General features: G+C 41.5%; 1 protein-coding gene across 1 annotated transcript; it reads left to right on the top strand.

Annotated features, from left to right (window-relative positions):
• The first annotated feature begins 364 nt into the window (after positions 1 to 364).
• Positions 365 to 27,960, top strand: LOC140232633 (probable ATP-dependent RNA helicase DHX35). Its single transcript, XM_072312734.1, has 18 exons — positions 365 to 377; positions 4,246 to 4,319; positions 5,273 to 5,409; positions 6,273 to 6,443; positions 6,960 to 7,064; positions 8,346 to 8,407; positions 9,775 to 9,948; positions 10,763 to 10,831; positions 11,737 to 11,865; positions 12,312 to 12,490; positions 12,870 to 13,071; positions 14,539 to 14,765; positions 15,545 to 15,639; positions 16,135 to 16,212; positions 17,255 to 17,303; positions 24,923 to 25,157; positions 25,822 to 25,933; positions 27,085 to 27,960. The coding sequence occupies exons 2-18, from the start codon at positions 4,286 to 4,288 to the stop codon at positions 27,124 to 27,126; spliced, it is 2,100 nt and encodes a 699-aa protein (XP_072168835.1). The 5' UTR covers positions 365 to 377; positions 4,246 to 4,285; the 3' UTR covers positions 27,127 to 27,960.

Raw genomic sequence — 27,960 nt, 5'->3', positions numbered from 1 at the left:
ACTGGATGGTTTAGTAATTTTCTTCAGTCAAAACTCATTAAGAGAAAACTACTACTAACGTTGGATTAACTGGGTACCGGTAATTATTTTTTTTTTCTCAGCCAGTGCAGTCGCCATTGTCATTCTCACTTTAGGCTGACAATGTCTAAAAGTGTCTGAATTTAAAAGACTATAGAGTTTGGTCAGTCACAAACAAGCGCGAGCAACACTGCACTCAACGTGCTCCGTCGCCTTTGGGCTTTGTGCTGTTCATAACTGCTGTGCTATAGCAACAGTCGCGCCGCGGACAGCAGCGCCGCCCCCCGCCCGGCGGCGCGGCGCTACGCTCCATTGCTGGTGGTGCAAGGCGTGGGAGAGGGAGCCGACAGGTTATTCTGGTAGGTATTGAATTGTAATCATTCTCCAGCCATGATTATACTTTCTTCTTCGATGGCACTTATTACAGTACGAAGGAAAAATCGCATATTTATAAACATTTCTAATTTCCTCTTGTTCATGTTCAAAAAGTAATCATGAATTGAAGTAATTTAAACTTAGTACACATTGACTACAGTCAAACCTGATCCTTAGTCCCATGTGCTATAAAAGAATGGGTGGAAACAACAGCAGCGCGATCGCCGGCCGGGGCCAGTATACTTGAGTGACCCGCACCTTCTTCTTCTTCTGATTAAGTCTGCCTCCTTCAATAGACTGAAGATTCTTGCACCTCGTCACAGTTAATGTTTGTGCATATTTGACTCACATTTCGTCACTGAAATTCTATGAAATCCCACTCACATACAGCTATCGTCGCCAAACGCGAACGATGCGGAATAGTTGTGCACTCGGGCCCCCATCTCACCAATCACTATCTAGGAAGGCGACTATTTTATGGCGACCATGGCGATCTATGACCATTTAACAAATCGTGGCGCGATCGCCGTCCGTCTCCATTTTTGGCCTCCGAGGCGATTACACTACGGTTTCTCTACACTCAAACTGCGCTGTAGGCGATAGTGCCACAAAATGCTACGAGTACGACGCTGCCACGTTTTTGCCGCTTTTCCAAGCCGACGAGATGTGCTGCTTCTGCGATCAAAGCGATTGTATTGCGATATTCGTTCGCCTATCAAGACCTCACTACAACAGTGATACGATCGGAGCAACAATGGTACGTTTATGCCGGGCTCATGCTATGATCTCAAGCGATCGGGGCGGGGTACCGGTATAGGTTTCATGATTGAATTTCTTCAGCCAGGCAGATGTCAGTGTCAAACCAACATGGATATGCAGAATATGGTCTTACCCTTAATCTTAGCAATTTAGGACACACCAGTTGCAGCTAGAACCTGATGTGAAATTGCACTATCAGTTAAGTCATCCATTCAATTAAAATGGTAAAATGTGTATGTATTACGAAACTACAAATCATATCCTACAAGAGTACAATATCATGAGACAATTTTATGAAGATGTATTTGAAAAGATTACAACTTAATTTGCTTTCACTGACTTGCAATGACATATGACAACAAACAATTTAATAAACAGAGTAGATTCGTACTGAGTGAACGTGGAAAAATGAATTTATACGCTTTTCTCCATGTCTAATTTTCTGGGCTGTGCATCACTTTCTTTCGTTCATAGTTGGTTCCTGTTATGTACCAGGTAACACTGTAAAAGTGGTCATTTTCATGGGCGATGGGGGCCGCTTTTGATGCGCTAGATTTATGCCTGACGCGTTGCTACCCCGTCAGAGTTACGAATGTGGCACTTTTAATGCGCTCGTGAGGCGATTGTGATACGCTCTGAAACCACGGCGACCTCGCGACGGTAGTTTTGGACATGTTCAAAACTTCCGTGGCGAGGTCGCTGACCATGGTGATTTTGGTGACCCTCTGAGCTTCTGAACCGCTCAAGATGCGATGGAGAAGATTTAAAGTGATCAAGCCACGATCAACCACGCTTTGTTGATTTTTTATGATCATAGCAGAATCGTTGTTTAGTGAGAAGGGGGTATAAGGAAGGGGCCCGCAGCTCGCCACCCGCGCTCCCATAGACAAAGCACGGAAAATACGTGTGCGGGTGACCGTGATGCTCCCATAGACATACATGTAAAAGATGTGTGCAGGTGACCGTGATGATAACAATTATTCCTTAAATGTAAATTTCAGATTTTTGTGAAAACTGTTCGGTTTTCACCACAATTTGCTTGGTTGTGGTAGCCCTGTCAAGTTTCAAGCGTTCTGAACACAGTCCCGGGCATAAATTTTTGTTTAGCGCGCTTGTTACACTAACAATTTTAAGCGGGGTGACAGTATTCGGGCCCCTGATGAGGTGCGGGCACCTCACTATACAGTTAAATACTGTCAGTAGTGCGAAGCATAGCTAACGCCGCCTTTTTCAGATATTAGGGAGCTTTAGATTTTTGCGATGGGGACGTTCAGAGGAAAAAAACATGTTCTAAACATGCGCAGCTCGCAGAAGCGCATCAAGTCGATCTATTTAGCTTGCGTCGGCTGAGTTTTTCACTACGCGTTTTAATACGTTTCTTGGGTATTTTTACGTCCGCACAATTTGCGATATAGAGAACTACTTCATGCACCAATCATATGGGAGCGCCATTTTATTTTTTATACGTTGCATCCCCAGCATAATTTAAAGCTATTTTTTAGTGCGACACAGGGGAGGGGAAAACGTCCAGCTCAAGCGTGGTCTCAAACGTCCGCGTGTCAAAATCTAGAGCTCTCCCTATTGTATCACTGGCAACCACGTTTTTACAGCGACTTGGCTGTGTGTAATCAAGGCGACCCCAAAACGTAATGGTTACAATGCCCATGGTGAGATATCGGTTAGATTGTAGCTTTTGGGCAATGCTACATTATGCTTTTCCCTGGGTGCATTGCCTGGCATCAGCAGACATAATTTGACTTGCACAATGTTTTAGATACTTTTACATACATATCTCTGCAGACATGCATTTGAAAGAACAAAAAGATCGCTCAGAAACTGAAAAAAGTAGATCAATCCACAAATTGACTGCCTGACTGATCAACAGACTGATCAACCACCCCAAACTGTTCAGTCGGGCTTTTGATGAATCACAGAAAAAAAAAAAAATTGTCACCTTAGAATGAAATTTTGTTTGGCAGTTCATATCCAGAGCCCAGAAGGTGTTTGGGTAAACTTGGGTCTTTGCTCTGTAGTTAATTGTTTGGCGCTAGCTACCTTTTACAGGCAAAATGTGTTTGCAGATAGACCCCTATAGAATCTATGAAAAATGCTAACCAAAAGTAAAAATAAACAAATCTAAATATTATTCATTACCTAAATTAGAATTCTATCACCCGAGCCTTGAGTAATGGCTCGACTTGGGCAATACCAATTTCTAGTGACAACCAAAAGTAGCCACATCCTTAAATATCCTTAATCCTACATCCTTAAAATTACTACAAAAATCAGACATCTAGAGCAAACTAGACGTATTGACAATTAATGTGCCAGTAATCACATCTTGGAATAAATAAGACTACATTTTTTTTTGGGGGGGGGGGAGGAACCAAATAGGCTGTAGGGCAGAGCAACTAATCAGAATTTCCTGCTTGCACTATGCACTACTAGCAAGAGTTTGAGCGCTTGCAGCAAGAGTCGGACACATGGCAAATATTCGCACAGCAGACAAGACAGAATACTGTAAAAGTGGATATTTTCGCGCGACGCGTTTGGCATTTTCTGCGGAATCAAGACGTCACGCACAGGAACATATGGCAAGCAAAAATATTTGCGGGCTTTTATTTTTGCACTAGTTTCTGGTTGCGCGAAATGCGCGAAAATTTCAACACTGCGAAAATTTCCACTTTTACAGTACCTAGTCCAATTTATTGCCCATTGACTTAAATTGTCAGCATGGGCAATACGAAAACAATTTTTTCCCCACAGTTTTATACTTGTCAAAGTGAGGCAATAATGCAAAAATTACATTAATCAGATCACTTGGTCCAGGGGGCAGGATCACCTCATATATTCCTATAGCACAGTACAAGCTAGATCCATATGTTTTTGTATAGATTAGGACAAGATTTATTGTGAAGTGTAGACAAGTCATACTCTATCCTATTTCTATGATTATAACGTCTAATTTCTAGATTCTAACTGTGATAATTGATGAGCAAAAACTAAAAAGTGCCACTTTATTTCCTTTGTGTTAATATGTCATTTCACAATGACTTGGTGCTTTTTTTATATCTTTTCTCTTTGTACAAATAGCCTCATTTCATCATTCTTCCAAACTGTGGAGTCAGATAAGATGGCACTACCAACTCCTAAGTTTTGGAAACCAGGTAACCTAATTGCTCCATTGCCATGGAATCATGCACATGTCTTCTTCATTCAGTTTAGGCAAAAATGCGGTGTCTGTTTTCTCTTTTTTCCACTGCATGAATGTCTGGAGATCTGATTTCATACAACTCTGTTAACATAAAGAAGTAGCTCTCATTTATGTATAAATACAATTTGTATATCCCAAATTCCTATGAAATGTCCTTAAACTTGGCATTACCATACCAGTGTATGCATTGAGTACTAGTATCACACAAAACTGTCTGTCATAAGATTACAGATTTTTTTATTCAAAGGATTAGAGGATCTTCAAATTATGCTTTAAAAAATCCACTAAGTTATGCAATATTATCACAGTCTAATAATACTAATTCCAATTATGTAGCATGTAGCAATTCTTCTTAAAACTCACCTGTTTAATCAGTTGTAAATTTTTTTTTTCTCCTGGAGGCACACACAGTTATCAATTATTGTACCATTGTATCACATGTATTTTTCTTTTCTTTTCTTTTCTTTCTTCTTCTTCTTTTTACTGTTAACGTTGATTTTGTTAATGTTATTGTGTTTTCTAATCTATTTGTATGAGTAGTAAAGTGCGCTTAGAAACGTCAGTATGAAGCGCCATATAAATGCAATTATTATTATTATTATTATTATTATGTGTCCTAATGCATTCTTTTCATTATCCTTATGTTATGTTATGTTATGTTTAGAATATATGCTCCAAATGCTAGATGATATTATTACTTTGTTAAAAAAAAAAGAGAGGAATTGCTGCTACTAACTCTCCATGCATATGATAAAGCATTATCATGTTTACATAAAAATGATCCGGTGGAGGGGGGGGGGGGGGGGTCGCAGAAGGATATGATGGTCATTGCATGCTATCCAAAGGAAGATTGATGTTTGAGCATGCATGATAGGTTTTTTGTTTCTGCCTATTATCTGTCATGAGGAACCGCTGCTCCTGGTGAGGGGCTGAAGGAGGAGAGGACCGGTGGGGAAAGCCAGGGGGAATCCCAGGGTGTGGTCTTCAATCCAAATGTCTCCCTCTCCATTGAACAGCAGAGGCAGAGGCTACCAGTGTTCAAGGTTGGTGTGACATACTGTGGGGTGTACGTGTACATATTCCACCTTATGTTTCTTGGTAACTGTACCCATGGCATCTCATTTGAAACTGGAACTCTCACAGGACCAAGTCATGAAACGGTTACATTAATTTCACATTTACTCTGTGATCAAATTACAAAAATTATGTTTGAAGAAATGTTGAAATTGGTGTTCATCCTCACCAAAATGGATATATATTCATAAGATCTTCATTTATAGTACTGCACTCTCAATACTTACAATGAAGGTATGTTGCCATTTACAACTTGAAGTACTGTTCCAGCATTTGATAGGGATTATGATCTTTCCTTCTGCTGTCTCATGATGCATTTTTGGTGGGAATTTTGTTGCTTTATGCTGGAAAATGCATTTATTTTGTTCAGCTTCTGGTGAAAGAGTAAATCATTTGTTTTACAAGACTATACATCACAAAGTCTGATCACACTCGAACCAATGAGAAGGGTATGAAAATCACTTTGAAGTTTGTGTAGGGAAATGCATTGTGTGTGTCTAGAATGATAATCAGTCGCTGTATCACAACCACACATTTGACTTCAAAGATGTTGCAGGAAGATAACGATGCTTAACCCATTGAAGACTAGTCCCATGTATACCTTTGTAGGTGTGCATGGGAAATGTGCGTTAGAGCAAAATCAGTTTATTCTCAACAGGTTAGGAGGAAAAACATGATCTAACCCAGTATATAAATTCGAAGGATACTAAGGATGTAGGGATGATGATGATAAGTTAGTAGTGTATGGTTTATGTGAGGCCTCATTAAGCTAACTGTGTTGAATGTCATCATTGCTAGATATTAGTTTTTACCTCTTTATCCCCCCTTACAGCACCGCAACCACATTTTGTACCTGTTGGAGAAGTACCGGACACTAGTCGTCGTTGGAGAAACGGGCAGTGGGAAGAGCACACAGCTTCCACAGTATCTTACCGAGGCGGGCTGGGCAGCAGAGGGCCGCGTCATCGGGGTGACGCAGCCAAGAAGAGTCGCTGCTGTCACGGTGAGGTGGCCGAGGAATAGATTCCACTCAATGAAGCTAACAATCCCTCTGTATCAGACTCTTCTGATTCAACAGAACAAAATAAAAGAACTTTGAAATTTGATGGGTTATCATGACCATTCTAAAGACAAAAACAAAAGCTTATCTTGCATTGTGCTGGAGAGGTAACTGAAATATTTTTTTTTTCTTATTTGCTCTTGTGCCAAGAGAGATTAAAAAAAAAAGTGTTTTCTTGATTTTGCAGCAAAGAATCACCTACCTTTTGGGGTTTTTTGTTGTTATGTACTTATAAATGTGTGTGGGTGTTTGTGTGTATCTTCTATATCTGTTGTATGATATGTACACAACATTCTGACTTTTAGTATGTGAAATGAGTTTTGATGCATTGCTTGATTTCTTTTCGGTGGAGTTTCATTCATAGTGACATGCATGTTCAGAAACTTCCAGCAGTGTTGAAATGTTCCATTTTATATCAACACTCACAAATCATTTCATTGTGGGTAAATGTCAGTGCAGGTTGCACAAAGAGTGGCAGAAGAGAGAGGTGCTCTCCTGGGTCACGAGGTTGGCTATGCCATTCGATTTGAAGACTGCACAGACCCAGAGGCTACAAAGGTCAAGGTAATCCATGCATTGCACTTTATGGAAATATGGAAATGAAATCTGTTGTAAGGTTATTCTGTGAGTGAGAGCAGGTGACACTGGGCAACTGTGATAGAATGTCTCAGTTTGAATTTAGCATGAATGTACAGGAAAGAATAGGAGACAGTCGAAAATGACAGTCACTGGATACCAAACAAACACAAAACACTCAATTGAATTCTTTGACAAGAATAAAATATAGAATCCTAGTCTCTCCAAACTTATTGCCCATGCATTGTTTATTTTAGAGTTATTGCTTTTTGATGTAGAGAGGTTTTGAAAGACTTGATATTCTTGTCAAAAATTTGAAAGTTGATCGCAAGATCCAGTGAAGTTGGATATTTTAATGTTTTCAAAATATAAATTTGGCATCAGAGATACAAGCTACCTGTGCCCTATCCCCGTATTATGAACTCCTCCCACCACTTCCAAGCACCAGTACTTAAAAGTTAATGAGTCAAATACTGTATACGCTATAATTTTCGCGTACATAAATTTTCGCGAATTGCCGCTGTCACACATTTTCGCGAGTGGTTAAATTCGCGATTGGGGGAATAGAGAAAATATGAAGTGGCAAAGAAAGTGTGAATTTTCAACTTACTAGCATATAAGAATGATACTAGTTATACACTGCATGAAAAAGACTTGCCAAACTCTGCGAACTAGTAAGTTAGAATTCAACATTTTTGAAGTGGTTAAGTCCATCGCGCTAGATTTCTGACGAGTGGTCCCCTTGCGATAATGGATTGGCTCTGTACAGTATTCGTAAATAGACGTGGACGTGCGTAAACAAGCTTAGCCAGTATGGTCTGTTCGGTAGTAAAGCCGTTACATGGTATTCTAGTACTGAAATGTTCGTATCATCAAGGCAAGGGATTCATTTTGGAAGGTAATATTTTCGCGTGTTGTTAATTTTGCGAATAGCTCCCGACTCGCGAAATTCGCGAAAATAAAACCCCCGCGAAATATATAGCGTATACAGTATTAGATCATTGTTCATGCTCACCCTTGCAGTTGCATCAGATTTGCTGTCATTTCTGCTCTTTGGAATAGTAACAAGCAACTTGATGTCTCAAGCATTGTTGCTCTGAATGCATATGCTGACATTTTAGGCAGTTAGTGCAAGTACAAGATTAGACAGTTTTGTTCTTTTTCCCTTTAGTGTAGCACTGTAGCAAACTGAGTTACGTAATAATTATATAAAAAAAAATTATGTGTATTTTTTTCATTTGCGTGATTTTCATATCTGTCTTCTTACAGTTCATGACAGATGGCTTTCTATTACGAGAAATGATGAGGGATCCCCTCCTGTCAAGATACAGGTAATATAATCCAAACTAGAGTTTCTACCCTTTTGAATGTGGCAGGTCTAATTTGCAGAAGAATCACAAATTAAAGTATTTCTAACATAGATGGATCGCCTGGAATGTTGGTTAAGTAGTACAGCACATCAATATCTATTGTAGCGAAATGGGTGTGGTAGGCTAGGTTCTCATCAATATCTTCCTGTGATAACGGGGGTGTTTTTATTGTCGATGTTGCTATCATTTGTCTGTTGTTGTTGTTGGTTTTTTTTTTTGGGGGGGGGGAGGAGGGAAAGAACTTCCCATTTCAAATTGTCAGACCAAATGCTAGTCTCATCTTACATTCAATAAATGGCAACTGTATGACAAGTCATGTATACAGGTCATACTCTTAGTGGACATAGAGTGCTTTTATCAGTGAAGGCTCAAATAATCAAGTTTTCTGTAGATGATGAAAGTTTGTGATCTATTCTTCCAGATGAGACCATTTCCATCATTTCAGTTTTGTCTCTACTGCATAGGGAAAGCGGACATACACGTAGGTGTCACTTTTCCATTGGCCTCATCGCTGGCATCATTAACAATTTGGCGTACTGTCAATTACTTTCTACAGCTTTGAGTTATGACCATGAAATAGGTACCGAGGTTGTATTACTTAAAGATGATAGTCGAGTGTGAATACGGGTCAGATCTGACAGTGTCACGGTTACAAGGTCAATGAGCTTACTTTGAAAGTCACTATACTCACAATATTTTGGGGTGTACTCATAATAAATTTTGTCAAGTTACTAAACCATATACAAGTGGTGATATGTAGGGCAAGACATTACTTAGTGCATGCCTCTTTTTTTTTTTTCCGTTGTAGGTGGGCATTGCCTAAAGAGAGAGAAAAAAAATCTCATTGCACATTGCTCCAAGAAGGCTGCGTAGAGGAAATCGAAAGTTTTGCCCCTTTTCAGAGAAATTGGCCATCAACAATGGCAGGAGTTGATTATAACAGACCTCTTCACAGCCAATCACCTTCCAGTATTCCAGTAGCACTTTTCCATATATGTTGTGACTTGTAAAAGGCAGTAATTGTTGGAAGACGACAGTCAGGAGGCAAACAAAACCAGTAAGCCTCACACACACAAAATAAAATTTTGATCCCTTGAACGAGGAATGTGTTGGTCTCAGATGTGGAAATGGAACAATGGGTAATGGCCAACCAGTCATATAGGACAACTTTCATGCAACCTTTCCAATGTTTTCAACAACTGTAAAGGAGTGTTGTTTCCCTTCTGATTCCAGTAATAATGCCTTCAAAAAACAAATCCACAAGTGGATGTAACGTGGCATGTTTGTTGGGTGAGAATTATTCATTCCTGTGACAATTTAATCCACAGTGTCCTGATGCTGGATGAAGCTCATGAACGAACACTCTTCACCGACATCATCGTTGGCCTCCTCAAGAAGATACAGAGAAAGAGACCAGAGCTGAGGATCATCGTTGCCTCGGCAACGCTGGATGCGGAATCCTTCAGGGACTTCTTCAATCAGAACAAGAGCAAAGATCCAAAGTTAGTCTGAAAACAATGCAATCGATGACTGAATTAAAGTTATTCACAATAGTGTACTGGAAAGTTTGCTCAGCCAGTAGTTTCTTCTGAATTCTTCAGAATCTTCAGGAACTTGGTGTGCACTCAGACAGTTGACGAAGGCCCGTCCCCACTGTTGTTTGATCCCCTATACACGCCACAATTGGCCATTGCTAATTGATCGTTGAATATTCATTTTTGTCTATCACAATCTGCGCCACTGTTGAAATTGTGGTCTGAATTGTGCAGTAATCATAGTGATCATATCAGGTCTTATCACATCTTATCACATCATGAGGTCAGTTGTGGACTGTGTTGTCCATAGACAATTTTTGCACCAGCTGACCTCAGGATGTCATAAGATGTGGTAAGATCTGATACGATCACAATGTTAGCTCTATGCTTCGGGCCACTATGTCAATTGTGGCACAAATCCTGATACAAATAGACCAAACTTACATGATTGGCTACTAATGGCCCAATTGTGGCATGTGTAGCTGATAACATGACAGTAGGAACAAACCACGAGAATGATAAGTGTGCGGATGTTGGCAAATTATCTACTTTGAGCTGCTGCACCATCAGCTGGTTGTGTGTGGTGATTGCTGTGTCTCTAGCATGGAATCCCAATTTGATTTTGTTTTGTTGTTGTTGATATCATGTGGATCAGGTATGGATTCCACAAGCAGTCGCAATACTATATGCATGTAGGCATGTAGTTTGATGATTATCCTATGATAATTGGAAGGCACTTACGTATGGAACTTCTTACATTTGCTCCTCAAAATTGATGCAGAAATGACACAGCTGCCATTCTTACCGTGGAGGGAAGGACATACCCAGTGGATATTTTCTATTCGGCCAGGTATGCATTGATGATAAGATTTCCTATGGTGTTTCGTCTAGACTTACGACAGATGTATCTGGAGGTATTTATTATTTGACGAGAGTAACATGGTGCAAGAAAGTTCGCTGATGCTGAAGCTTTCTGTGTAATCATGACTCATTCAAAGTCTTTGATATGAAGCTGAGATGTAGCAGGTCAGAGGAGTTGAATGTATGTACAGTTACATCAAAGTTTTGAGCAGATAAATTTTAACACTCACGCATACATACATACATACATACATACAGTTGAACCTCTCATATCCGGACAAGTCGGGACCGGGGCTCATCCGGATAAGGGATTTGGCCGGATACGGGAGACTCAATGCTTTATACATGTACATATACATACACATGTACTGATGTAGCCCATTGTAGTACCACATGTAGTAATGTGTATACTGCAACCTTTTCATTGTTACATTTGGGGATGTTTGGGGATGTTAAAATGTCTGAAGGTAAGCAATTTGGAAGGAAATTTGATGTAATGTATGTTAATCATGTTGGAAGTAATATGTTATTCATGTGTGTTTGTGTAGGAGTTCTCAAGGAGTTGGGAATCCCCCTTTCCTCCCATAATTATTTTATTAAAAAAAATCACGGCGAGATTGCGTCCGTATAATAGAGAGATCCGGATAAAGGGAGGCCGGATAAGAGAGGTTCAACTGTACATACATATATTTGATACATACATACATACAGACAGACAGATAGACAGACAAGCAGACACACTTGTCTCTTCTCAACACTTGTCACATCTGGTGCTAGCATGCATTTTAGTTCTGTGGGTGTCTAGCAACATTCAATGTACGTCTTCCATGCTGAGAGAAATGGTTACCGGTGTTTATATTCATTTTCCTCACTGTTATCACCACTATCATTCAGTCCAGTGCCAGACTACTTGAAGTCTATGGTAGAGACCATTATGAAGATCCACAAGACTGAGCCATCTGGAGACATTCTGGCCTTTCTGCCTGGACAGGAAGAAGTGGAGCGTGTCCTGAGAATGGTCATGTAAGTCTCCTTTCTCACATACAATCTCTCTCACACACACAAACATACCTGGTACGCATATACCTCAAAATAAAGAATTATTCTTGTACTTCATTATAACTTTATCTCCCTCTCTCTTTTGTTACCTCTAGTGAGATTTACGTGCCTCAGATTATGACTTGAAAATAGAAACTAAGCTCAACTGTGTGAATGTTTCATTGAAAAAAAAAAACCCAATAAGTTTATGATGCTTAACTTATGTTACATAATGACCAATACTTTACAAACACAAAGAAAAGATAAAACAGATCATATTGGCATCTGTAAACACAGAACTAAAGGAAAAGATATGGCATCAGTGCCCTTGGTCACTGCTTTTGCTCCAGTTGACTATGTATAGGAAGGAAAAATGTTAATGGATGAAGAGGTGAGTAGATGAAAGTGATTGTGCTTTCCTGTCTCTGTAGAGATCAGATCAGGGCCCTCCAGGACAGTTCCATGAAGATGCTAGCCTTGCCAATGTATGGCAGCCTTCCCGCTCAGGATCAGATGAGAGTTTTCGACAGGGTGGGGAAGAACACTAGGAAGGTTGTCATAGCAACCAACATTGCAGAGACTTCCATCACCATCAATGGAATCGTGTATGGTGAGTCTCATACCATTCTGTCTTTGTAGAGTGTTTTTTTTTTTTTTTTTTTTTTTTTGCTGCAGATGAGTGGCTGATAGATTTACGGCTACTGTGCTTTTTCAGTTAAAGCTGGGAGATATAACTCTTAAAGTATGCTTTACACATGCTATTTTTCCCATTGTAATTGAAGCGAAGTCTTATTGTTGCCTTCAAAATAATTCTTTTATTCTTCTTTTACTGAGTATGAGTGTGTTTTTTGATCTGCAGATCAACCCTGATAATGTAATTTGAGTTCATGTGTAGAGTGTGATCATTGATTTCTGCAGAGCTCTAACTGTAGGGTGAAACATATATTCATGTTGTTTTTTTTTTTCCTTTCATATAACTACCCACATAGTTATTGACGGTGGTTTTGTGAGAATCAAGGCCTTCAATTCCAAGACTGGAATTGAGGGGCTCGTAACTGTTCCGGTCTCGCAGGCATCAGCCCAGCAGAGGTCTGGTAGAGCAGGGCGTGTCCGGTCTGGCAAGGCATACAGGTTGTACACAGAGGAGGCTTTCAGGAAGCTACCAAAGACAACTGTACCAGAGATGCAAAGGTAATGTAATCTGGGCATGAGTTTCATCCTGGGGTAATGTCAACATTTTGATTGGAAGTCTCAAACTGAAACATAGTTCTCAGCATGGCTTAAATTCATCAAAATAAAATTTCAAATTTATGAAGTTCTTCCGTTGTGATGTTTTCATTGCAACTGATTGACAAATTGCCCTACATCGACGTAAATAAGCACTGAATTGATCAGTGTTTTAGTAGTAGCCATGATAAAAATCATGGGCATACATACTCGAGCAGGATTCGAACCCACGACCTCCTGATATGTACGCCCATGATTTTTATCATGGCTACTACTAAAACACTGATCAATTCAGTGCTTATTTACGTCGATGTAGGGCAAATTGTCAATCAGTTGCAATGAAAACATCACGACAGAAGAACTTCATAAATTTGAATAACAAAAGCAGTACCCGCTGCATGCTATAAGGATTAGAACCAACACTTGCTGTCGGGTGAAAGCTCGGTGGTCTAGTGGAGATGACGCCTGTTCGGTGATCAGGAGGTCGTGGGTTCGAATCCTGCTCGAGTATGTACGCCCATGATTTTTATCATGGCTACTACTAAAACACTGATCAATTCAGTGCTTATTTACGTCGATGTAGGGCAATTTGTCAATCAGTTGCAATGAAAACATCACGACAGAAGAACTTCATAAATTTGAATAACAAAAGCAGTACCCGCTGCATGCTATAAGGATTAGAACCAACACTTGCTGTCGGGTGAAAGCTCGGTGGTCTAGTGGAGATGACGCCTGTTCGGTGATCAGGAGGTCGTGGGTTTGAATCCTGCTCGAGTATGTACGCCCATGATTTTTATCATGGCTACTACTAAAACACTGATCAATTCAGTGCTTATTTACGTCGATGTAGGGCAATTTGTCAATCAGTCAAAATAAGATTTGATTAGCCTTTTGTGTGGTATTGATACATTTGGATTGAAACAATTAGTTTCTTGTGTTTATCTTACATTTAGTTAAAACTTTTGAATTGATATTTTATAAGCAGTCGTTTCCCTCTTTACATGGCACTGTATTACTTGAGAATTTTAAGTCTCCAGATATGGCCTTGTTATAAACTTAATGAAAAGACAAAAAAAAAAGATGCTCTGACTTTATTCTAAGATTTTACAAATGCAGCTCAATTTGTGATTCTAAATATTAGATTCAGATGATTGTTTACTAAAAGCAATAACTTTTCAAAATTACTTATGTGTCTTTGTTGAGTATTGGATAATACCACTTCATTGTTACGGTTGGTGAACAAATGGTAAGTGTAATGTCACAGGACCAAGAGCTTGTACAGTACTCAAACTAACTAAAGTTTTAACAAGATGTTTTTGAAGAGAAGTACAAATGAAATATGTTTTATAAGTAAACTGACCACCAGTGGTGTATTCTCTTGAAATGGTTCACCTGCTGTGTTCATGGTTTAATTTCTTTGTTGAACTCCAGGAGTGATCTAGGGACACCCATCTTGCAGCTGAAATGCCTGGGCATTGACAACGTCCTCCGTTTCCCGTTCCTCTCGCCGCCTTCCTCCAAGGCCATGGTTCGAGGACTGGAGCTACTCTACGCCCTGGGTGCTCTCAATGACCACGCCCGTCTGGCAGAACCACTGGGGGTCCGGATGGCGGAGCTGCCACTGAGGCCCATGCTGGCCAAGATGCTGCTTGTATCAGGTGACAACATAACTATACCACAAATTTCAAAGTATTGTACATCATCAAATAATTGAAGTGATGTCAATGAAGCATATAAAAGACTTAGCTGCATCTATTTGGACAAGTTAAAGCAAAGCGATGACAATGACCCTTTTTACACGATGTAACATATTCCTGCATACATTAAAAAAAAAAGAAATGGTTACTTGCCAAGAAAATGTCCACAAATTTTCTCTTCAAAATGTGCAGGACAGGGTTATAAATAGTCTGTTTAAGTACGCAGTAAATAAGTTCAACAAGGACATTGTGTCATTTCAACAATGTGTCCAAATTCCAGTGGATTAGGTCAAGATTAAGGTCTTTGTCTTTACATCTCAAGGGATGTGGGATCAGGAATCTAGGTTGTGTGATAGTTATGATAATAATTATGATACACAACACATGTAAGCACTTAATGAATAACACCTATATACCCATGGCTTTACTGTTTGCAGTTTCTGATCAATGTAACAATGTTCAGTCAAACCATAGCAAGAAAAATGAAAAATATGACTTGTCTGATCTGATATTTTCCGTCTTAAATGCCATAAGTGAGAGTTTAGTGGAAGCACTTGGCAGAATTTGCAGTGCTTAGCCAATTGGTAGGCGGATTTTATTGTCAGTGAGGCATTCCATTTGCAACCTTGAAGAATCAAAGTTTGAATCTTTATGAAATAGTTACTGCATTCTATATGATCCATGAAATCTTTTACACAACACATATTTACACTTTGACCTTATCTCTATATGATTGGCAGGAGACTACAATTGCTCTGAAGAAATCCTAACTATAGCTGCCATGCTTCAGGTCCAAAATGTCTTCCTGAGCCCGTCAAACCAGAAAAATGCAGCGGTGAGTCCCATACCTCCTGTTTCTCTTCCTGCACTTTCTGTACGAAGTCAAGTGATGCTCTTTCCCCTTCGATGAGAGACCTACGCTACTCTTGTATTACTCCCAGAAAACTAATTTAGGCATTTCATGACTGTTAAGATTTTTGTCATTGCATTCATCTTATATTTTGCTGTTTGAATTGCAACTGTCTTCAACCTTTCATACTGTGTTACCAAAAAAGGTGAGAAAGTGTTACTAGTGTGCAAACATAAACTTTTCGCTTCTCTCACCACTTTTTACATTATTTTATTATATTTTACAATATTATACATTTTGATGCACAAAAATAAGCTTATACATCGTGTCTTTGATTGTGTCATGTAAATGAAACCAAAACCGTAAATCCTTCAAATTGATGTCACTCTCTGTCTTCTACCCTTCTCATATTGGGGTATGATGATGAAGTACAGTATTAAATGAAAAATCATCACCCTCCTTGCTGTCTGGTTTACACAGGAGAGAGCCAAGAGGAGATTTGGTGTCAAGGAAGGAGATCACCTGACGCTACTCAACGTCCATGATGCTTTCCTGAAGGTAAGGACCAATGTAGCTTAGTGGTCTGGCAAATGTGCACACTGCTGTGGTACAATCTTAACACAGTCGTGGATGACCCAGGTATCAGTGTACACCATTAGGCTAAACACATGTCTATAAATATGCTCCTCGAAGCGGTCAATATTTGTATTAATATACCTTCATGTCAAGAGCTATGTGGTTGCAGGAGGCAGTGATAGAAGAAAGGATTATTAAAGTAGTGTCAAGTTTCCATCAAAATGTTGTATGTGTACATACATGTACACATTTGAAAGTACTTTGGTATTATCATTATTGGTAATTAATCAAGTTTAACCCTCACGTTAGGAGTGTATGGCTTTCAACTGCAACAACCTTGGGTCCATTTCAAATAGGGGTCTATGATGGTTGAATATGGCTGTGATTGCAGTTACCATGGTAAAGACTGAAATACTGACATATGATTGGATCATACATGACTGCTGCCATAGCTACTGCAAATTGCTTCACCTTACCTGTGTTGACAAGAGCTTCATGAAGGGGCATCCAAGAGTATAATAATAATAACAACAATAACATCATATGAATAATATGAATTTATATTGCACAAAATACATTCTGTAAGAGTGTTTAAAGTGCATACATATTATTATTTCCCTGGTCTCTGGATACATTATCTCCAACCAGCACTGACATTGCTCACTCTCCACTCCCTGGGGAGCATTCCAGCCAGTCGCTGTTTTACCGGCGTGCACATGCTGATCAACCAACATAAACATTCTCATCTTACCAAGTACCCATTAATCCTCCTGGGTGGCTAGCAGCAATGTGGATAAAGTACCTTGCTGAAGGGCAAACGTGTCTGACTTTGTGGGGCTCGAACCCACGAACCTAAATCACGCTCATGCGATTCAGAAATGTGTACTCTTATTCACTCAGCCATGACACCACCTCTCTCTTGATCGATCTTTTTTATATACCCGTACCACACATGCCACCGACTATTTTTTCCGATCATGTATGCTCATTGCAATAACAAAACTATTTATTTGCTTTCAAACAGTACAAAAAGAATTCAAGATGGTGCCGGGAGAACTTTCTCAATTATAAAGGTATGATCACTCTGCACTCCTGGAAGTATTTATGACTGCTCACTTACATTAATCGTACACACATGTACCTTGTGGCGATGTTTGTTATTGTCAGCTCTTGGCTCTGAGTAGTCTGGCTGACGATAGATTAAGTCCTGTTACAGTGGTATAAGAATGGTATAAATTATGAACTCCGAAGAAAGGCGGCGTTGCACAAATATATTCCGTGAAATAAATTGTTTATTATTGACGAAGCTCGGTGCTTTCCGGCTCGTCAAAATGAAATAAAAATCAAGTAGTACAAAAAATGAACAATTCAAAGGGTTACATAAACGAACAGTATTGCTGCAAAAATTACTATTCTACCAAATCACATTGTGGCAGACATACAAACAATCATGGGATTTAAATAATTAAATAGCACCTGGAAGGGGGGGGGGGGGGGGTGTGCGGATCGAGCTACCGTGCGTCGTGCGTCACCCTGGGGGACGAAGACGGTGAGTAGGTCGGAAGGCGGGCCTCCGAGACGAACGACGCCGACAGATGCCGAATGTCGACGAGTGCCGGGATGCTGCGTGCTGAATAGCAGCTCGGGATCGATGAGTGCAGGATGTCGCGTTATATAGCGATGCGGGCTAGACGTTTGTCGTGAGCTTTGTCGTGAGCTTTGTCGTGAGCTTTGTCGTGAGCTCAGCTCATAAGCCCAGCTCATCCAGTTCATGGAAGGGGTGAGTCGAGCTGGGGGAAGTTGGGGGCTTCTCCTGGCCTGTGCTGCCAAAAGTTGCGCTGAAATGGGCTCCTCCTGGCCTGTGCTGCCAGAAGTCACGCTGTCTGCAAATCTGTGGTTTTGCCAGCCATGCTAAAACCACCTTGCAAATTATAGGGCGTGCCTCAGCCTCAGTGCCTTCCCAATTCCCTATAGCTACCCACACAGTATACAAGAGCCTGGGTTGCAGCTCCTCAGCTCTTCATCCTTCTGCAAGGAGCTCTTGGTATCTTCTGTCTACTCTCACACACTCTCTCTCATAACTGGGCACTCTCATACTCACTTGCATACACAAACACAAAAGATTTTGCATCCTACCCAATTAAACCCACCTGTCTGAACTATGCTAAAACCCTGGGCTATGTGTTATTGACCCGCTAGTCAGACTGGTACCTTATCCTATTCCTTATAATAATCCCTATCTAATGTGTTCAACATAAAGCTAAGATGTGAGCAGGCATGATCCTAATGCAAATGAGAGGAGGAGGAGGGGGGGGGGGGTAAACTGGTCGCATTGTGACTTATCTCCCCCTCCTTCAAGAAATTTTTATAATTTCAAAAAGGGGAGAAACATTAGTAAATTAGAACATTGTAAATCATTAGTTTGTGTTAGCGGAGTGGCTTTCTCCTGTGAAATACACATTGGGGTGGAAATTCAGTGTCAATATATCTGAAAGAAAGGGAAAACAGGTCTCCCTGTTTAGGCGACAGTCCTAAGTTCAGGTTTCAGGGATCCTGCTGAGGTAATCAGCACCTACATTCTCGCTACTCTTGATCGCAGTGATGGTGAATCGATATGGCTGAAGAGCAAGCGCCCATCGTAGGATTCTGGCGTTTGCCACTTTCGATCGTGCGATACACTTGAGAGGTTGATGGTCAGTTTCGAGTTCGAAGTGCTTACCAAACAGATAGGCCTCAAACTTCTGTGTTGCCCATATGATGGCTAGGCACTCCCTTTCCATTACGGAGTAGCGCTGTTCTCTTGGGAGGAGCTTCCTACTGGCGTAGGCGACTGGGAATTTCCTTCCCTCTCGTTCCTGTAGGAGGATAGCTCCCAGGCCAATGTCAGAGGCGTCTGTCCTCAAAATGAAGGGTGCATCCAAGTCAGGAAGATGGAGGATGGGCTCCTTCTCTAGCTTCTTCTTTAGCGTGTTGAAGGCCATCTCCTCCGCGTCTCCCCATCCAATGACTGTGGGCTCTCCTTTCTTTGTGCGATCCGTCAATGGGGCGGCTATCGCGGCGAAGTTCGGGATGAATCGTCGGTAGTACCCGACAAGGCCCAAAAAGGAGCGGAGCTGCTTCTTTGTCCTCGGTCGTGGTGCATTTTGGACGGCTTTTACCTTGTCTTGGACTGGTCGAAGCTCGCCTTGTCCTACGCAGTGACCAAGAAATTCGACGCTCCGGTACCCGATGAAGCACTTGGTCGGTCTTGCCGTCAGGTTCGCCTGCCTCAGTCTCCTCAGTACCTCGTTTAGAGTGACGATGTGCTCCTCGAATGTAGCCGTGTGGATCAGGATATCATCTATGAAGTTGTCCACATTACTCAGGCCACGGAGTAAGTCCCTCATTATGCGACTGAAGCTTGCTGGCGCATTTACCAACCCGAACGGCATTGTCGAAAATTGGTACAAGCCATCTGAGGTCACGAAGGCTGTGAGTTCCTTGGCATTCTCTGTGAGCGGCACCTGCCAATACCCCTTTGCTAAGTCGATCTTTGTGAAGTACATGTCATTAGCCAGCTTTGCGAAGATTTCCTCTTGATCGGGGAGCGGTTCTGCATCCGTCACTGTGACTTGGTTCAGCTTCCTATAGTCACAGCAAAACCGAATGGAGCCATCCTTCTTTTTGACCATGACTATAGGAGATGCATACGGTGACAAAGATGGCTCTACAACTCCGAGGTCAATCATTTTCTTCACCTCCTTTGTGACTTCACCTCGCAGTGCGTGGGGTAGTGGGTAGGGTTTGCTCTTGATCGGTTCTTTGCTCAGTAGCTTGATGTTGTGCTTTCCCAGAGTTGTTAATCCAGGCATGTCAGTCAGTGTCTCCTGATACTCTTCCAGCACAGAGTTAATAGTCCCGCGCTGACCTTCATCCAGTTCGGGATTAATCTGCACGTCTTGGAGCGATTCAGTGGGGGTTAATGTTGGTAGATGCAGTAGGTTGTTCCTAGCTGTAGGCTGGATGTTCTCCCCATCGTCCTCATCCATCGTGCCGTCATCCACGACTGAGACGCAAGCGACATCATTTTCGTCGAGGTTATCTCTTCTGAAGAACCTTTTCAGAAGATTGGCGTGAAAGGTCTTTACCTTTCCGTCCATATCGATCTTGTAGTCCAGGTATCCCACTCGCTGAACTACCTTGAATGGTCCCTGCCAGTGCATAAGCAATTTGTTGCGGTCACTTGGCAGTAGGAGCAGGACCTCATCACCAACTTCGAACTTCCGATGCTTCGCTTTCCGGTTGTACTGCTTTCTGTACTTCTCGGCTGACAGGCCGAGATTCTCTTGGGCAAGTTTACATGTTGCCTCCAACCGGTCCTTCAAGTCGAGAGCAGCCCTTCTAAACGGCTCATCGATGAGGGGTGTTGATCCTAGGGGCACCTTTGTCGCTTTACCTTTTGGAGAGGTTCGTTGACATGGCCCACACAAACGGCAATAACGTCCCACATCGGCATGCATTCCAGGCCAGAAGAAGTTGGACTGAATCCTGTCGCGGGTCTTCTTGTTTCCCAGATGACCTCCAAAGTTGGACTCGTGTGCCAGCTTCATGACCTGATTCCGGAACTTTGATGGCACAACAACTTGCATCACCACATCTGATCCAGGGGTTACGTCAAGGAATTTCCTGTAGAGCACATTGCTCTTGTACACGAACGACGTAGTGTTGCCTTGCTTTGTCACACGTTGATCCCCGAGTTCCGCAAGGTTTCTCAGCGATTTCAACGACTCGTCATCCTTCTGAGCCTTTATCAAGTCCTCCACGGACACCATGCTTTCCAGTGGTTCGGGCACTGAGAGGGCTGGGTGCACATGTCTCGCTTGCCTCTGCTGTCCTCTTGTTCCCGCAGCACTGGCCTGATGACTTTCTGGCTCCCATCTCTCATCTGGATTTGTGGGATCGCGGACTCCATTCACATTGCCGAGAATGAGATCATAAACAGGCGAATCCATACACAAAGCTTCGAGCGTGCCCGTTAGGTAGGGTGTGTCTACCTCGATAATTGCGACGGGGTACTTCTTCGCTGTTCCATCGATTAAAACACAGGTCCTCTGCTCACCAGTGAATTGCTCCTCTAACACGAGGTTGCGTCGCACAACAACGGTTGAACAACCTGAGTCGCGAAGTACCTCCACACGCTGTCTATTCACCATGCCTTGGCACACTGGCATAGCGTCTCCGCGTGTTCCACATGCAGCCGCTGACAGTACGGGAAGTGTGCCACCGGTTGCCAATTTCACTGTAGCTCCATCAGTGAGATTCTCCATCCCGGTAGGTGATGGATTCACAATCAAGCACATCCCAGTCGGTTCCGGTAAGTGGGTAGTCTCACTGGATTTCTTGAGTAGGGGCCCAGCGGGTCCTGGGTCCTGGGGACGACCTGCTGCTGACTTGCCCTCAGTGAGACTCGCACCCTTCTCCTGTCGACCTTTCTTATATGGGCAATTCCAAGAGGAGTGACCAAATTGAGAACAATCGAAACATTTCATTGACCTTTTCATGGGTGACTGAGATTGACCAGACTTTCCTCTAAATGGTACTGTTCCTGGGGAGGAATTAGATCTGTTAGTCTCACTGTTAGTTGTATCGGTAGTGTATGAACTGGATTGCTGGGCTCCACTAGAATGAATGGGCTTGTCTTTCATCCTCCTAATCCTAGGGTCCATGTGGGCATCCCGATACTGATCAGCAAGTGATAGAACCTCTGTCAGATTCCTAGGCTGACGTTCTTTGACAAACATCAGTAACTCCTTGCTACATGCATCAAATACTTGGTCTTGGATCAACAAAGCTTTAAGTCCCTGAACATCATCATTGTATGGACTAAGCTCAATCCATCTATCCAAATACTTTTCGACTCGGGAAGCATACTGCACAAATGTTTCACCCTGGCGGAGTTTAGACTGCTTGAACTTTAACCTATAACCTTCTTGGGTGAGGTCATAACCTTTCAACAAGGACGATTTTACAATCTCATAGTCCTGCACCTGCTCTGATGTAAGCCTAGAGACAATGTCAAGGGCCTTACCAGATAACAAAGCTGACAGTGCTAGCGCCCAATCTTCCTTATCCCATCCAACACAGGATGCATGTCTTTCAAACCGACAAAGGTAACTATCTATGTCATCCTTTCCTTCTTGAAAAACGGGCAGAGGGGGAATGCTCGGTTTATTCCCAACCTTGGGCCTGTGTCCCATCCCATTAGCATTCCTCAATTCCTCTAGTTTGATTTGTTGGGCTATCAAGTCTGCTTGTTCTTTCCTAGCATCTGTCTCAGCTCGCCTAGTTTCTGCTCTCTCATCTCTGGCTTCCTTAATGCACTCATCAACATACTCCTTCAACTCACTGCCACTAAACCCAAATTCTTTTCCCTGTGCAATGAATTTATCACGCTCCATACTGTAAGGCACTGAGGATAAGTTTGCACACTTACCAAAATAAATTTCGCGCTGCACAGAATTGAAGTGAAGACAGGCACAGCTGATGAAGCCTCCTTTCCCCCACTTGACTCACTGTTACAATGCAGAATTACCTATACAGCATGCATAGAATATAACATTGCATGAGAATTGCATATAACATGGATATTAAATTGCATGAGAATTGATAAACAGTACACAACTGGATAAATACACCAAGCTATATTTTAACCTAATCTATCAAAAGAAAGAGTCCCTTCGTGGTCGCCATTTATGTCAGCTCTTGGCTCTGAGTAGTCTGGCTGACGATAGATTAAGTCCTGTTACAGTGGTATAAGAATGGTATAAATTATGAACTCCGAAGAAAGGCGGCGTTGCACAAATATATTCCGTGAAATAAATTGTTTATTATTGACGAAGCTCGGTGCTTTCCGGCTCGTCAAAATGAAATAAAAATCAAGTAGTACAAAAAATGAACAATTCAAAGGGTTACATAAACGAACAGTATTGCTGCAAAAATTACTATTCTACCAAATCACATTGTGGCAGACATACAAACAATCATGGGATTTAAATAATTAAATAGCACCTGGAAGGGGGGGGGGGTGTGCGGATCGAGCTACCGTGCGTCGTGCGTCACCCTGGGGGACGAAGACGGTGAGTAGGTCGGAAGGCGGGCCTCCGAGACGAACGACGCCGACAGATGCCGAATGTCGACGAGTGCCGGGATGCTGCGTGCTGAATAGCAGCTCGGGATCGATGAGTGCAGGATGTCGCGTTATATAGCGATGCGGGCTAGACGTTTGTCGTGAGCTTTGTCGTGAGCTTTGTCGTGAGCTTTGTCGTGAGCTCAGCTCATAAGCCCAGCTCATCCAGTTCATGGAAGGGGTGAGTCGAGCTGGGGGAAGTTGGGGGCTTCTCCTGGCCTGTGCTGCCAAAAGTTGCGCTGAAATGGGCTCCTCCTGGCCTGTGCTGCCAGAAGTCACGCTGTCTGCAAATCTGTGGTTTTGCCAGCCATGCTAAAACCACCTTGCAAATTATAGGGCGTGCCTCAGCCTCAGTGCCTTCCCAATTCCCTATAGCTACCCACACATACAAGAGCCTGGGTTGCAGCTCCTCAGCTCTTCATCCTTCTGCAAGGAGCTCTTGGTATCTTCTGTCTACTCTCACACACTCTCTCTCATAACTGGGCACTCTCATACTCACTTGCATACACAAACACAAAAGATTTTGCATCCTACCCAATTAAACCCACCTGTCTGAACTATGCTAAAACCCTGGGCTATGTGTTATTGACCCGCTAGTCAGACTGGTACCTTATCCTATTCCTTATAATAATCCCTATCTAATGTGTTCAACATAAAGCTAAGATGTGAGCAGGCATGATCCTAATGCAAATGAGAGGAGGAGGAGGGGGGGGGGGTTAAACTGGTCGCATTGTGACAGTTATATATTGTTGTTGTTGGGGGGTTTTTTTCTTCTTTTTCTTAAAGATGACTATAGTGTATTACAAAATGTATACTGGTACCCTATTGTACTCACTGCCATGCCAAGCAAGTGTCCAAGCATTAGATTTGTCCAACAATTAAGACAGAGTTAATTGTCTCGAGTTATCTGGATTCAACTTTGTAGGTCTTGTGAGTCCAAACTTCATTTGAATTGGAGCTCTCAATGGTGCTATAACAAGTGGAATCAACTGATTAGTAAAATGGGTGGGGGGGGGGGGGCAGTGTTTTTTTTAGCAAAACTTTCATCAGGTATTCAGTCACATTGTGCATCTTGGCAAATCGATGTACAGCTAGTTAAATAGATTTACATAAATGCCACTTTTGAAAGACATTTAATAGTAGAGATGTTTATCATTACAATCAGTGCAGTTCTTTCTGATACCCAGTTATGATTTTCTCTCTTTTTTTTTTTGTGTATGTCAACAAAGAATTTCAGACATTGATGCACACTTCCATGGATCTGCAAGTTCTGTAGTGATTAAGTACCGTGTATTTGAGCTATGTGGGAGATTAATATAGTGTAGAATTCACACAGAATTCACAAGTGCACCGGCATACCTCAACAGGGAATGAGTTATGTTCTTCGTGTGTTGAGATTGTTTACCACGTCATCACTGATTATCATATACAGATGAACATGGAATATTTTACAAAGTGCAGCTATCTTTTGATAAAATGCATGTACAGTATGTTGTACCAACACTCTGAAATGTTTAATCCATGCAGGTCTTTGCAGAGCTGTAACCGTCCGAGAGCAACTCAAGAAAATACTCAAGAAGTTCAAGGTGAAGATGATATCAAGTGACGGGGATGCTGACACCGTTCTGAGGTGCATCGTTGCTGGATTCTTCCCCAACGCAGCCCACTACCATCCGAGCGGCGAGTATCGGACAATCAGAGACAACTACCCCCTCCACATTCACCCCTCATCGGTTCTCTACACAGAACGGCCACCCAAGTGGTTAGTCCACTTTCCTGTCATTCATAAACAGAGATGAGTCGTAGCTTCCCCATTTGTGCCATAGTTTTCATCGTCGTTTACGGTTCGTAAGTGATGCGGTCTGTTAAATTGCGTCTTACAAAGTCATCTTTGTGATGATGTTTATCTATTCTGTTCCTTATTCAGGCTCCTAAGTTCTGTAGCAAATGAAATATCATCTACAACTAAACTAGTATGATGAACTATAGTTTTCATTTGATAAAATTTGTCAGTGATTGTGGTCAATGCCTCACAGAACTTTTGGCTGAAGATATAATGTGAACAAAAAATTCAATCAGTTTATCTGTTCATCAGGTCACCCATTAACTTTTAAGTGAATCCATCAATCTATCCAGTAATCAGATAATGTACACTATTATGGCTAGAAATCATGATGGCACACTATATCTGAGGAATTTGATAGTAGAGTACAGATGAAATTCAAACATGGGGAAAGTCTGCTGTTTTATAGGATAGTTCATGTATCTTTGTGAACGTGTAACGAAAAATCAGTTTGTTCTATTGTCTTCATGGATATCTGTGAAAAAGTTTTGTTTTCAGTTTTCTGTACCCATTTCACTGAAAGAAGAGACAAAGATTGGATAGTCAATACTGTATTGTAACTGTAACTGATGATTCTTTGCAGGGTTGTGTACAACGAGGTGCTACAGACAAGTAAAGACTACATGAGAGATGTGACTGAGATTGACAAGTCCTGGCTGTACGAGATAGCACCACATTACTACCAGTTTGGAACGGTGAGTGGTTTGTGATTTTTGTAAGTATTGTTTGTTTGTCACAACATATACTCCCTGTATAAGCTGTTTTTTTATTCAATTTTAGTGAATTTCGCGAATCTCAGTTGGATCACGAATTTAACAACACGCGAAAATGTCTCCATGCACCAGGGTAATAGCATATATACGTTAGTGTTGGCGTCAATTCACAAAAACAACATCTCGCAAAAATGTCTATGACCTTCTCATTCGCGAGAATGTCTGTACGCAAAAATAACAGCGTATACAGTAAAACATTTCAGTTGCACCATGATAGCGATTTCAATCGATTCTTTTAGACAGATATGATGGTGCATTACTGCACTTAACTGTTGTCACGTCAGGTGATGTTTATATTCTGGAAATTGAGTCACCTCACAGCCATTCCTATTATCCTGGGGCCCCGTTGCATGTAAAAGATGCGAGCAAACATGGGTCAGATATCAGCCTATCAGAATTGAGTATTCACAGACTCATATTTGCTTTTCTGACGAATGTTTGATCTCAGCTTTTATGTAACATTATGTATTCATTTCATATCTGGTATGAACATGCATTGCCTATGTTTATGTGTATATGAATGATCGTCATTGCATTTCTTTGTAGTTTGCAGTACTTTCTGTCTTTCGAAATACCTACCTGTGAGGAGTATTTTTTTTTTCCTCTTAAAAATTACATTTCAACTACAGTAGTTGCATATTTGTAGGACACAACAAATGAGTCTGCATAATTTTATTGAAGTGAAATTTCAAAAAATCTGAAGTGGGGAATCTACTGACATTGCACGAACTATAAGATGGAAGTTGTGGCTAGGCAAGTGGTTGCAATACTCTGAAGTGTTAGTCCATTCAAAAATCTGTTAATCTCCATCTGAACTTGGGTATGTTTCAGTGCACTGTGTGTAGCATGTAATTGCACCCTTGCAAGGGTACACATGGTCAAGCCAATTTCTTGGAATAAATGCACAAGATCTACTGGTTCATGCTTGAACTGATTCCCCATTTCCAAATCATTGTCTTTCCAATGTATGCCGTGACACCTTGGTTTTCACTCCTCTTCTTTGATTGATTGATTGATTGATATGCATCTGCTGTTTGGTTTCACTCTTCACTCCACCTATCATACTTTCGCAGGATAATGAGATAGCACTAAAGAAACAGAAGACAGAGAGGTGACAAAAAGGGACAACAGAGCTTTGTTACGAAAGTGATGAGATCGCAGTCATGAAGTGGAGAAATGAAGGACTTGTGCCACAGAAGTGGTCATACAGCCTTTCTTCATCGATACCATATTGAGGACATTGAAAAGTCAGTCTGTGGCAAGAGATGCTTTCAGTTGTGCATCAAACTGGTTTCAGAGCTTCAGTCTTATCATCAATATGGATGAACACAGCAGAAATACAAAGGCAAACATTGATAGAAAGGCATCCAACCGTGATTGTGAGTGTAAAATCTCAGTGTATATTAATCAATGAGACATTTCCGGGCAAGAGAGACCTATTGACAAGTGCAGAGAGTGACATTGTAGTGCTTGCATGGCTCTCGACTACTAATTGGTCAGTCTTTCGTTGTGCTTTTTACTGGACTGAAGTGAATTTTAGATATTTTCCTGTCATTAATGTGAATGAAAAGAGAAGTTCAGACACTGTCCTATTTCATATTCTTCCCCATCCATCAACTTCACTCAAAACACTGCTTGGCACAACAATCTATGCCACTTTTACTGAGATGAAACTTCAAAAGGAATGAAAATACGAACATGGCTGCCATGCCAAACTTTAGATAATTCCCCTTTTTAGTATGTACAACTACAGAATGAAAGAAACATTGGTACCAGTACATTGTATCAGAAAATGCGTCTGCAGGCAAGAATTTGATTAGAAACTGTAATGAGCAGAGTTGAAAACCTTTGATATTTTTATGGTTGTTGTCATGAAGAGAGATTATGGGTGAGGTGATATGATTTCATGTAAAGATTGGGATGTTATACCTAGGTTGCACAAAAAAAAA

Source organism: Diadema setosum, chromosome 9 (genome assembly GCF_964275005.1).
Source record: "Diadema setosum chromosome 9, eeDiaSeto1, whole genome shotgun sequence".
NCBI classification, from domain to species: domain Eukaryota; kingdom Metazoa; phylum Echinodermata; class Echinoidea; order Diadematoida; family Diadematidae; genus Diadema; species Diadema setosum.
The sequence above is the reverse complement of the archived record's forward strand: the minus strand, read 5'-3'. Positions and strand labels throughout refer to the sequence as shown.